Here is a 12,796-nt window from a genome sequence, read left to right on the forward strand (position 1 = left end):
TACTTTGCATTTATTTAATGCAGTTACTGAATAATTTGCCTTACGGGTTTGGGTGTGTAAGTTCAGATGGAAAAATGAAAATGTATTCATGAGCATAAGAGGTTTAAAGAAGGGGGGAATTGTAGCACATGGCTCCTTTTTAAGAAAGCTGTGTTTTTGTTTTGTTTTTTTGTTTTTTTTGTTTATTTTTGGGGGTTTTTTGCAGGCTGCTCTGTGGACACGGATTTTTAAACACCATCTGGACCTCGGACACAACAGAGAGGCTTACGAAGCCCTGACGCAAAACCCGGACGCCAGCAGGTACAGAATCCAGAACTTCCCATGGTTTTATTCCGACATTTGGAAATTTGTCTGCAATAGTGAAATCATTTGGTATGAGGCCGGCATTAGTTAGTTGTTACTAACTACTTGGACACAACTGACAGATTTGTGGTGCAACCAAATTTGGTAAAAGGATAGTTTAAAAGTGACTAGTGCAACTTAGGACTCAGTAATGACTTTACACACAAACTTGCGTACAAACATACACAAACCTGGTGCAGCCCGTTCCAGAGGAGTCCAGAGTGGCCCCTGGCTTTTGTTTCGAACTGTTTTAAGTGGGCCGCCAGCCAGTACACTGGAAAAACCTCGTCACATTTAGGGGAAAGAATCAGGTGATTCTTTTGAAGGTGAGAATGAGGTAACAGAGCTGTGTGTATGTGTTTGTGTGTGTAGGCAGTTGGACTGTCTGCGGCAGCTGGTGGTTGTCCTGTGTGAACGTGCTCAGCTTCAGGATCTTGTCCAGTTCCCCTACGTCAACCTGCACGAAGAGGTCAGTTTTCTCCACGCACACCTCTGGTGCTGATGATTAGGGCTTTCATGGTACACAGTCACGATTCGGTTCACACTGCGGTTTAGACATTATGGTGCAGTACAATGGATCAAAAAAAACCCACCAAATGCATTAGGGTACTTATTTTGAACAGACAGTGATGCAACTTAGTTTGTCCCACAGAGTGTCATAGCGCCCCCTGAAGAAACTTTAGCTGCTGCAGCCTGTAGAGCCCATGGGTCAAACACACAGCCTGTGGGCCAGATCAGGCCCGTGACACAATCCTATCTGGCAGGCAGAAGTATTTTAATTTTCTCTTCATATTAACCTGTTTTACAGTGCGCTGCACTACAGTCCCCAGCATGCACTGCAATGTTATGTTCACTCCGACTCTAGTTACACCTCTATTCTACAGGTTCTAAGCAATTCCACACCAATCACATCACTAAACACACTAGCTGCAGTTCAGCTGCAGTTCAACCACTAAACGTCAGCTCAGAAACTGAGCCGAAGAATTAATGAACTTGTAGCAATGAAAAGATGCCAGAGGACTAGTTCAAGCAAACAGGTAGATTTAAAAGACTAAGCACCTGGAGATATTTATATTTAGAATATTTTAAGTAAATATTTTATATTCATGTAATATTTCAAGGTTGCCTGTATTTTACTGTTGGAAGTTTTGAATAAACAATGGCCAGTTCAGGTTACAGCACAACATTAATAAAAAAATTAAATAAAAGCTTCCCCCCCCCCTCTGGCCCATAGATTTGTTAAGATTTTCTAATATGGCCTTTTTACTGAGACACCCCTGCTGTAGAGGGTCATTTACACTCGACGAGGAAACTCAGTACTGTTAACTACACAGTAAAATGTGAGGGTCTTGGTGCTGAGGCTCTTCACAGGTGCAGAAACACTGCAGGCTGTGTAGAGAATCAGACTCTACACAGATAAAGATTGTGACTTATCGAGTTTTGAGAACTTTTTGAAGTGGATTTAATTTTTTCTTATTGCACATCTGTATCAGTTAACCTTGGTTTTGGATGAATCAGCAGTGATTAATTGGTAATTTGCATATTGTTCTTTTTTTTTTGTGTGTTGTTTCAAGGTCTTTGACTGATCATCAATGTAATTAGTACACTGCTTTTCACTGGTGACCCGTATCTGTGTCGTCATAGGTGGTCAGTATAATTGAGTCTCGTGCCCGAGCAGTGGATCTGATGACCCATAATTACTATGAACTGCTCTACGCATTTCACATCAACCGCCACAACTACAGGAAAGGTACAAACCAGCAAAGGAAAAGCTGGAGTATTTTCTGAAAGAGGTCGAACAGATATTATGGTGGTGTAAACAGGAATGAAGACCGTTCAGTGTGGTCAGTGCTGACCGTGTGCTGTGTTTTCCAGCTGGCACAGTGATGTTCGAGTACGGTATGCGTCTGGGTCGGGAGGTTCGGACTCTGCGCGGGTTACAGAAACAGGTGAACTGTTTCCTCGCTGCTCTGAACTGCCTCCGCCTCATTCGGCCTGAATACGCATGGATCGTCCAGCCTTCGCCCGGACCTGCTGTGAGTATCGTTCATCTTCACCCAGATAGACTAAAGCCTTCAAAAAATGGAACGACCAAAAGGAACAACAGATTTCTCAATGTAGTGGAGGAAAAAGTAAAATATTTGACTTTGAAATGTAGTGGAGTAAAGTAAAGTAAAAGTAAAAAGTCGCCCAATTATAGAAAATCTTCAGTACAGATACACGAAAAAACTAGTTAAGTACAGAAACTAATTGCATTTACTGAGTTACTGTCCACCACTGGCTTAAAGCGACTGTTCAGAAATGCTGTTTACAGCTACGACTTGTTTGGTGTCTGAAGTTTGTGTCTTTGGTTTCAACACTGGAGCTATAATGCTTTTACCCCACCAGTTAACCTCACGCGTAAATCATCATGCTGGCCCCAAACTGTGCCAGTGTTCCTATGAGGTATGGAATTTGATTTGCTAAGTGATTTGATAAGATGGGGGGAAAAAAGATTATGGAAAAATTTGTTTCCAGATTGTTGCCTCATTTCAAAATGTTCTAAAATACAAAATTCTGAGTTTATAAAAATACCTTGATCATATAAGCTGCGTGGTTTTTCATGGTGAGTGGAGCAGCAAAAATCCTGTTATCAGAAACTGTACCACTGCGTTCGTTTCCATGGACACAGTGAATGAACAAGGCTGCACAGACAGCGTGAAAATGAAATTTTTCATTTTTCTATGATTCTTATTTATAAATGGGACTGAACATATGAGGGGAACAATAATGTTGTTTAATCAACATGTTAAAGGGAATATAATGAGTACAGGTAGCACTGGTTAGTTTAGCTCCTCTTTGTGGAGATGTTTGGCCGTGGAATGTCGTCCAGCTTCTCGTGTAGGAGTGTGGACTGGATGTTCGTTTTCTGAGGAACATCAAAGGGCTTTAAGATCTACTGAAGTCTGGAGAAGTATGGAATTTTGAAACGGAAAGTGTGTAGTAACCCTCCTCTGTTCAGTGTCTCTAAAGCTAAACCCATTATCAGCAGCTTGAAGCCTGAATTGTCAGTATTTATAGGCAGCGGTGCAGCATCAGAAGCCACATTATCCAGCGTGTTAGAGATACTGAATGATGGTCGACACTTAAATGTTTCTCTGCTGATGCTAATTTAAGCTGATGCAGATCCAGATTTAGACTCTTAATGCTGTAACATTCATTAGGAATTCTCATTTAATCACACATCAGAGGTAATATGGAGATCTTTCAGGATGTGCAGTAACTTTCTTTCTGTCAATCAGTCTGATCGTCCTGGAACGTCACCCAAGCGCACTCATGACGGCGAGCTGGCTGCAGCTCCAGGTAAATATTTCATTCAGTGCCTTTACACGTATAAAATAATCTGATAAAATCACATTTTAAAAAAATCCTAGCCCATGTTGAGAACAGTAAAAGTATGAACATCAAATAACTCGTGCAGTAAAACTAAGATGAAATGAATAAAAATGAATAATACAATTTAAATAAAAAGGAGAAAAGTTAAACTCAGTTTCAGGCTGTCTGAAGGTGGTCAGAGTGAAAGTGTAAAATGATGAGTGACCCAAGTGAGCAAATTTGAGACCCCTGTAGTGTTGTAGCATTTTTCGAGACCCCTGTAACGATGTAGGAGGTTTCAAGACCCCTGTAGCGAATTCCAGACAAACTCAGCAATATTGACATTGGGTGCATCAGTGTGGATTTAAGTGCATTGATTTTTAGGTAATTACTCCACCGGTCCATGCTGTGAATGGTGTGTGTGATGCTGTTGTGTCTGCAGTGAGCCGTCAGATCGAGATTTTGGAGCTGCAGGATCTGGAGAAGGAGTACATCCTCTCCCGCTGCCGCCTCACACTCGCTCAGCAGCACCCACCGTCAGCCGCCATCGCAGGTACAGCACACGCCCACGCTGCACGTCACGGTTTTCATCCAGATGATCGTTTTTCGTCATTCAGTGCATATTAATACCTGATCAGGTGTATTTAGAGGAAAACGGTATAACCTGTAAATATTTGTGCCAGAGCCAGTTTAACACGTCAAACCTGAGGATAAGACGGTGTAATTGTTTTGGTATTTTGTTCAAATACAAAGTATTTACATGTGACAGTGACATGGGTTCGACCTGTTCGTCTTCGCCCTCCTAGAGCTGGTGGTGTCGTGTGATTGGAGGAGTCCTGAATAGTTATTGGAATCAGATATGATTAAATTGGAGAGAAATTTGAAAATAAAATCCACTAAAAAAATTGATTCTTTAATGAATTTGGCCATTTTTTTTTATTAAAAATTTGCTTGGTGCCAGATTCCTTTCAGATGAACTGTCTTTCACCTTGGATCTACCCTTTGCCAGTCTCTGGGTAGCTGGATCAGCTGTATTAGAGTTAAGTAAGGGGCAGGGCATCTTATTCGATACAGGGTAGAATTAAAGACTGCAGGAAGGTAGACCTCCAGGACCAGGGCTGGAGATTGCTGGATATCACTGGACTAGTGTGTCCTTGACCTGAAAAGACCAGAATTTGGTTTTATTCTTCTTATTCTGTTTATTCTGCAGGAATTTTGATGGATGCTTTATTTTATTGCCATTTTTCTCACTGTATTATAACACTGAGTTATGAAGCCTAAAGGCAGCGCTGATGCTTTGTTACACGTCCATGACAGCGTGGCTGGACAGGGCTGGACTGCTGAATGTTGTGACTTGTGTATCATGTCTGTAATTTAAACCACTTTAAAGTTGTGATGGCTACAATCAGCCATCCAGTTGAAAGAGCTAATGGGAGCCTGGACTCACCACAAAACACTAGAGGGTGGCCATGAGCTAATTCTCAATGGATGGAGGTGAAAACGACTAAAAATGATTGTAGACACTTGTGTGGCTGCCTTTTTCTGTTTATAAAGAAGAAGAACGCATTCTTACCAGTTTCTTTTTAAGATGCTCCTCAATTAAAGGCTTCAGAGGGTGAATATAACAGAATAACTGGTCTGATACACTGAGGTGTTTCTTTGCTTGGTTCCTCAGGCAGCGCCTCTGCAGCGGAAATGGTTGCCCTGCTGGTCCAGGCTGGTCTCTTCGACACGGCGCTGTCTCTGTGTCAGACGTTCAAACTGCCCCTGACGCCCGTCTTCGAGGGTCTGACGTTTAAGTAAGTTTCACTGAGCGATAGTTTCTCACCCACCCACAGTATGTTCATCAGCTGGGATGTGTTAGCACTGGAGCTATGCGGCTAACGTAACCAACAACTAATGGAAATTAATACCCACCAGTTAGCATGGTGGAAACTGCCTGTCTAAATCATGGCTTCCCATTCTTATTGAAATGTTCTTTTCCACTTTAAATGGTGCAGCAGTTATATTTTGGCCCCTGAGGCACCATTTAAGGTGGAATGGAAAATAGCAGTGTGTGGTTTCTGTATATTTTCTATAAGCATGGACTGAAGTACATTTCACGCAAGAGTCTGAATATTTCTAACGTCTGTGTTTCAGGTGTATTAAGCTCCAGTACGGAGGAGAGCAGAGTCAGAATGAAGCCTGGAACTGGTTGGCAGCCAATCAGCTCCCGAGTCTCATCACCACTAAAGAATGCAGGTGTGTTTGCTGGAATCTCGTGCTTTTCACACATGATGCAACTCATTATCTAATTAACAAGCTTCTTGTAGGCTGACTGTGGAGTTGGAAAACCTACTGGTGTCACATGGACAGGTCTCAGAACAGACAAGGAGGCGATTAGGACCAGTCACAGTCAGGGGGAGGTCTTGGAATAGACGCAGAGGCGATTAGGACAAATCACAGTCAGAGGGAGGTCTCAGAACAGACAAGGAGGAAATTAGGACAAATCACAGTCAGGGGGAGGTCTCAGAACAGACATGGAGGCGAATAGGGCCAGTCACAGTCAGGGGGAGGTCTCGGAACAGGCATGGAGGCGATTAGGACAAATCATAGCCAGGGGGAGGTCTCAGAACAGGCATGGAGGCGATTAATAATAATAATAATAATATAATCTTTATTTGTATAGCACCTTTCATACATACATGCAACTCAAAGTGCTTTACAGAATAAATAAAAAGAAAACAAAGATAAGCAAAACACATTAAAAGAAATAAAGATAGAAGGAAACAAAATAAAATAATGAAATAAACTGAAAAAGATAAAATGAAAAAGATAGAACAGACAAAAGTTTCTTAACTAAAAGCAGATCTAAACAGGAAGGTTTTAAGATTACTCTTGAAGCTGTACAGGGATGTAAAGCCTCTTAGCTCCTCAGGAAGAGAGTTCCAAAGCTTTGGGCCGTAGTGGCTAAAAGCACCCTCGCCAATCTTTAACCGGGTTTTAGGAATCACCAGTAGATTACTGTTTGAAGACCTGAGAGACCTGACAGGAACATATCTCACCATCATTTCACTGAGGTAAAGAGCAGCAAGACCATGAAGACATTTAAAAACCATCACCAGAACCTTAAAATCTATTCTAAAACTGACAGGTAACCAGTGCAGTGAGTGGAGTGCAGGTGTAATATGATCTCTCTTTCTTCTGCGGGTCAAGACCCTTGCAGCAGCATTCTGAACTCGCTGTAGATTAGGACCAGTTATAGTCAGGGAGAGGTCTCTGCTGACTACATAACCATTTATATAATGTATGAATTGGGAGTAAATCCACTGTGACCTATACAAAAAGTTATAATTTGTTTGTGTAGTTATAAATGCAGTATAAGCGCTTTGGTGTGTGTGTGTGTGTGTGTGTGTGTGTGTGTGTGTGTGTGTGTGTGTGCGTGTGTGCGCGTGCGCTGTGGTGCAGTAGCTCACCATCCCCGGTATAAATCAGTATAAATACGTTGCGGATGTCGATATGATTCCAATATCATCGTCCATCATAAAAAGGAAAAAGATCCTTTTCTGTGACTCCAGTCTGAGTATTCCTGAATGTTCCTGTTGCTGAATTTGGGTTCTTCTCTCCTCTCAGTGCTACAGATGAAGCCTGGAGACTTTTAGCCTCATACCTGGAGAAGCATCAATCCCAGAATGCTCAGTACTATCGCTGTGTCATCAACAGGCTGCTCTCTCACGGAGTGCCTGTTCCTGATTGGCTGGTTAACGCCTACAAGGTAAACACTGCCTTCTATAGTTTTGTAAACTGTAAACATGTTTATCCAGTTGGAATTAGATCATTTTGGAATTTACATAATTGCTCTAATCCCGTTTTTCCCATCTGAAATAATGACCTCGCAGTGCCCGCATTAGTCATAGCGGTGTTTTCCTTTAGTACCGGTGCTGGAGCCGAGGCTGACCCTGCAGCTGTTATCAGCGCGATAAGGCGTTTAAAGAAGGGCTCTTCACTTGGTTTCTTTTTACATTTATGGCATTTTGCTGACGCTCTTATCCAGAACGACTTACAATTTGATCATTTTACACAGGTAGACCAAGGTGGTGTTAGGAGTCTTGCCCAAGGACCCTTATTAGTATAGTGTAGGGTGCTTGCCCTGGTCGGGGATTGAACCCCAGTCTACAGTGTAGAAGGCAAAGGTGTTAACCACTACACTAACCAACCACCACTACACTAACCAACCACTTTCTCTGCAGAAAGTGGACGCTGCAGCTCTGCTGCGTCTGTACCTGAACTATGACCAGCTGGAGTCCGCTGCTGAGCTGGTTCTGGAATACGTGGATGCTCTGCTGGGAAAGGGACACCAGTATTTCGGGATAGAGGTGAGCAGCTACGCCCGAATGCAGAGCCTGTTCCATAGGGAATGAAATAACATACCGTGTTGCCCCCACATTCATTTATATTGCTTACTCACTAAATGACTTCTAGCACAGTTCCAGCTTTTTGGTTTTTAATCAACTCCCTGTGGTGAAATAAATGGCTATTTAAAATATTTGAATGCATCCAGCAGATGGCGTAGGTCTGCGCTTTCCTTCTCCATAGCTCAGCATTTCCTGATCCTGGTCTGTGTTGGGGAAACTTCTGCTGCTAATCCTGACCTCCTGTTCCCCTCCTACCCTGAACACTTTATATATGTGTCTGTATATTTACAACTGTTAGTTTGTTATTGAAGTCATTCAGGGTTTGTCTAATAGCTCAGCCCTAATACTCTCTAACACTGGAGCATGTGAGCGACGTGGTTTTGCCTGAAACGACTTTTCAGAAAGTCAGAGCGCTCGTGTTCTCCGACTCTCGCGCTGAAACACTCCAGTGTCACTCTGTCCCGCAGACAGTCCTTTTCTCCACACTGAATGAGGCTGCAGAGACTCTCCAGCTCGGACATGACGGCCGTTCATACACGGCCTATGCACTGAGCTGATCATCACAGCTACAGACTGGAGATTCCAATTTTATAGATGGTCCGACTCCTGTCGTCCAATGTGCTGCGCGAATGATAGAGGATGGTGTTAAAAGCTTGTATGTTTGTTTACCCTCCGCAGTTTTCAAGCTTGTGATTGGGTCGTCACGTTAAGCCTAAACCTTCTGAAAAAGCCTGAGTAGCTCAATGTTTAACCAGTTCTTAGTGTAATAACAGCAATTATAAAGTTATTGAAATAAAGAGTGCAGCGTCTCCATACATTCAATATATACTGTAAATATCAGTGTGGATCATGTGGAACGGTTTCTCCGATATCCGAGTAGCAGGACACAGAAAAGCCGGAGCGGAGCTGGAGTGGAGTATTGCATATGAAATTAGATTAAACACAGAATTAAAAGCACGTCCTCTCTGGGCATTGAGGTCCGGGCAGGAACTGCAGCAGATTGTGAGCTCAGGCAGACCTGCTATCCGTTTATAGACGAGCTCATTAACAAGCTCCTCCTGAGCTGCAGCAGTTGAAGTGCTGGTGTCTGTGTCTGACTGATGATTGGTTGTTTTTGGTAGATGCCGCTCTCAGCCATGGCACCGCTCGTCTGGCTGCCCTACACCTCCATCGACCAGCTGCTGCACAGCCTGAGAGACAGCCAGGCCAACACTCAGGTCAGCAAACAGCACAGCAGAACACCATCGACTAGTTACTTACATAATCAATTAACCTGTCATTGACTTTGGTTAAACAGTCAAGCCATTTTTAGCTATACAATGTGCTATTGACTTTTTTTCTATAGACATGCCCCCTACGCTTCCTGTAGTGTATTACAGTCTGTCAGAGTGACTGTGTGGATCATATGAACATTATAGAGCCTATCAGTACGATGTGCTGAACTGTGGACTCTGTGCAGGTGTATGAGAAGCTGAGCGTGAAGCTGGCCGAGTACCACAGGGTGGTGGAACAGAGTACCAGACACCGTCTGCACGCTCACTGAACCCAAACCCACCTGACCACAGCACTTCACCTCCGAACATCAGCGGCCACCACTGGACTTTATTTTTCTATCACTTGACTACATTAATATGGAGTTTTGTAAACTATTTTATAAGCAATAAAAGGTTTTCAGTTTCTATTAAGAGTAACTTGTCTTTATTTCAGTAAATTGCCAAAAACGCTTCTACCGAACACTGGAAGAGAGGAAACTGGCATTTGTCACAGCTGTTAAAGCAACAATCAGCAAAAAACCTCATTCACCCTCTTACAATTAATATGTTGAGACGGTCGAAGGGCGTTTGGTATCCGTTTTCTGGGGCTGTGCAGCTGATATAACTACTGAGTAATTCAAGCTAATATCCCAATTAGTATGGAGCTAACTGTAGACCTGAAGTCACTCATTCGTCTCACAGCATGAGGAGGTGGTTCTAACGTTATTCCTCCTAACAGACACACATTCAGCTCTCTGCTCATTATTCACCACAATCACTGTAATATTTCATCATTAGAAATAACTGATCTCTTTAGTCTGAAACATAAATAATAAAGATGCATTGAGGCTTTTGCGACTGCTGCAGGGCAAAGTACCAGAACCAGCATATGCCAAATCCTCAAGTATTCAGACAAAACAAGGGTGGGCATGTGCAGTGATAAAGGGGCACTGAACCATTTTTTTTTTTTTTTTGTGGTTTGGTGCGAGACACTCAGTTCTAGATAAACTTACCGACTCAGAACTGCTCACAGTGGTGGTGATAGGAACCAGACGTCTCCCTCTAAAAGCTCCTCACAGAAAGTTCCTACATGAAATGGTTCTGAATTCACTGCCTGATGACTGAGACGCTGTTTTATGATAATTGAGAGAACTTGGCACCCTGCATGTCTCCCTCCACCATGAATGGAGTTTGTGTGTCAAAATAGTCCCCAAAGAAAACGTATTATTCCAGATTTTCCACTATTTTCCATCCTCAACATTCCATACAAACTCGTGTAGGTTAACTGGTGGTTCTGGATGGTAAATTAAATATCTATATTTGTGTTGTACAAACCCAATTCCAATGAAGTTGGGATGTTGTGTAAAACAAAAACAGAATATGATGATTTGCAAATCCTTTTCAACCTATATTCAATTGAATACACTACAAAGACAAGATATTTAATGTTCAAATGGATAAACTTTGTTGTTCACAAATATTCACTCATTTTGAATTTGATGCCTGCAACACGTTCCAAAGAAGTTGAGACAGAGGCAACAAAAGACTGGGAAAGTTCTAGAATGCTCAAAAAAACACCTGTTTGGAACATTCCACAGGTGAGCAGGTTAATTGGAAACAGGTGGGTGTCATGATTGGGTATAAAGGGAGCATCCCTGAAAGGCTCAGTCGTTCACAAGCAAGGACGGGCGAGGTTCACCACTTTGTGAACTGCGTGAGCAAACAGTCCAACAGTTTAAGAACAACGTTTCTCAACATGCAACTGCAAGGAATTTAGGGATTTCATCATCTACAGTCCATAATATCATCAAAAGATTCAGAGAATCTGGAGAAATCTCTGCAAGTAAGCGGCAAGGCAGAAAACCAACACTGAATGCCCGTGACCTTCGATCCCTCAGACGGCACTGCATTAAAAACCGACATCATTCTGTAATGGATATTACCACATGGGCTCAGGAACACTTCAGAAAACCACTGTCAGTGAACTCAGTTCGTTGCTCCATCTACAAGTGCAAGTTAAAACTCCAACTCGCCATGCAAAGCGAAAGCCAGATATCAACACCACCCAGAAACGCCGCCGGCTTCTCTGGGCCCGAGCTCATCTGAGATGGACTGACACAAAGAGGAAAAGTGTCCTGTGGTCTGACGAGTCCACATTTCAAATTGGTTTTGGAAATCATGGACGTCGTGTCCTCTGGGCCAAAGAGGAAAAGGACTGTCCGGATTGTTATCAGTGCAAAAGTTCAAAAGCCAGCATCTCTGATGGTGTGGGGGTGTGTTAGTGCCCATGGCATGGGTAACTTGCACATCTGTGAAGGCCCCATTAATGCTGAAAGGTCCATACAGGTTTTGGAGCAACATCTGCTGCCATCCAAGCAACGTCTTTTTCAGGGACATCCTGCTTATTTCAGCAAGACGATGCCAAGCCTCATTCTGCATGTTACGACAGCGTGGCTTCGTAGTAAAAGAGTGCGGGTACTAGTCTGGCCTGCCTGCAGTCCAGACCCGTCTCCCATTGAAAATGTGTGGCGCGTTATGAAGCGCAAAATATGACAACGAAGACCCCGGACTGTTGAGCAGCTGAAGTTGTACATCAAGCAAGAATGGGAAAGAAATCCACCTACAAACCTTCAACAATTAGTGTCCTCAGTTCCCAAACGCTTAGTGAGTGTTGTTAAAAGGAAAGGTGATGTAACACAGTGGTAAACATGCCCCTGTCCCAACTTCTTTGGAACGTGTTGCAGGCATCAAATTCAAAATGAGTGAATATTTGCAAAATAAAGTTTATCTGTTTGAACATTAAATATCTTGTCTTTGTAGTGTATTCAGTTGAATATGGGTTGAAAAGGATTTGCAAATCAGTATTCTGTTTTTATTTATGTTTTACACAATGTCCCAACTTCACTGGAATTGGGGTTGTAGACACCTGGTTTTGATCACCACCACTGTAAAGACATCTGAACCATTTTACACCTCACACTGAATTATGGGGAATTAGATCAGAATAGATGATTGTAGTAATTGTGACAGGAAAGCAATGCCTGTTTAATCGAGGTGTCGAGTGGGCAGTCTTCCCATATTCAGAACAGAAGGGGGAGGGGTTTCGAATGTGGATTGTGGTTTGGACAGGAGGATGTATTCACACCTGGTTACGGTCTGACATGGATACTTCAAACAATACAAAAAATACTTGAGTCAAAGTAAAATATTAAAATTCAAGGCTGATCTGAAGGACCTTAATTGGGTGCATTTACACCTGTATTTTCAACGTGGAATCTATCTGGATATAATCCAGGTGTGGACTTTATTTAGAATTTTTTCTCTGATCTCCATTTCCTCGACAACATTGTTAACTAGGGTCTCCCTCTGCTTATGTAAAGGTGGGTTGATCACAGCCTCATCTGTCTTGGACCATAAAATCCATAAAGAGCCACTGACTCCTGCAACCCCACG

General features: G+C 42.7%; 1 protein-coding gene across 1 annotated transcript in view; it reads left to right on the plus strand.

The window, feature by feature from the left end:
• The window catches only part of nup160 (nucleoporin 160), a 33,918-nt gene extending 24,147 nt beyond the window's left edge, over positions 1-9,771 (plus strand). The window contains exons 24-35 of the mRNA XM_037540671.1: positions 206-300; positions 715-811; positions 1,987-2,092; positions 2,218-2,378; positions 3,624-3,684; positions 4,139-4,249; positions 5,372-5,495; positions 5,836-5,937; positions 7,309-7,450; positions 7,926-8,051; positions 9,212-9,307; positions 9,550-9,771. Of these exons, the coding sequence (XP_037396568.1) occupies positions 206-300; positions 715-811; positions 1,987-2,092; positions 2,218-2,378; positions 3,624-3,684; positions 4,139-4,249; positions 5,372-5,495; positions 5,836-5,937; positions 7,309-7,450; positions 7,926-8,051; positions 9,212-9,307; positions 9,550-9,633 (1,305 nt within the window). The 3' untranslated portion in view covers positions 9,634-9,771. The remainder of the gene's footprint in view (positions 1-205; positions 301-714; positions 812-1,986; positions 2,093-2,217; positions 2,379-3,623; positions 3,685-4,138; positions 4,250-5,371; positions 5,496-5,835; positions 5,938-7,308; positions 7,451-7,925; positions 8,052-9,211; positions 9,308-9,549) is intronic.
• Positions 9,772-12,796: the final 3,025 nt, after the last annotated feature.

This window comes from Pygocentrus nattereri, chromosome 8 (genome assembly GCF_015220715.1).
Source record: "Pygocentrus nattereri isolate fPygNat1 chromosome 8, fPygNat1.pri, whole genome shotgun sequence".
Lineage (NCBI taxonomy): Eukaryota > Metazoa > Chordata > Actinopteri > Characiformes > Serrasalmidae > Pygocentrus > Pygocentrus nattereri.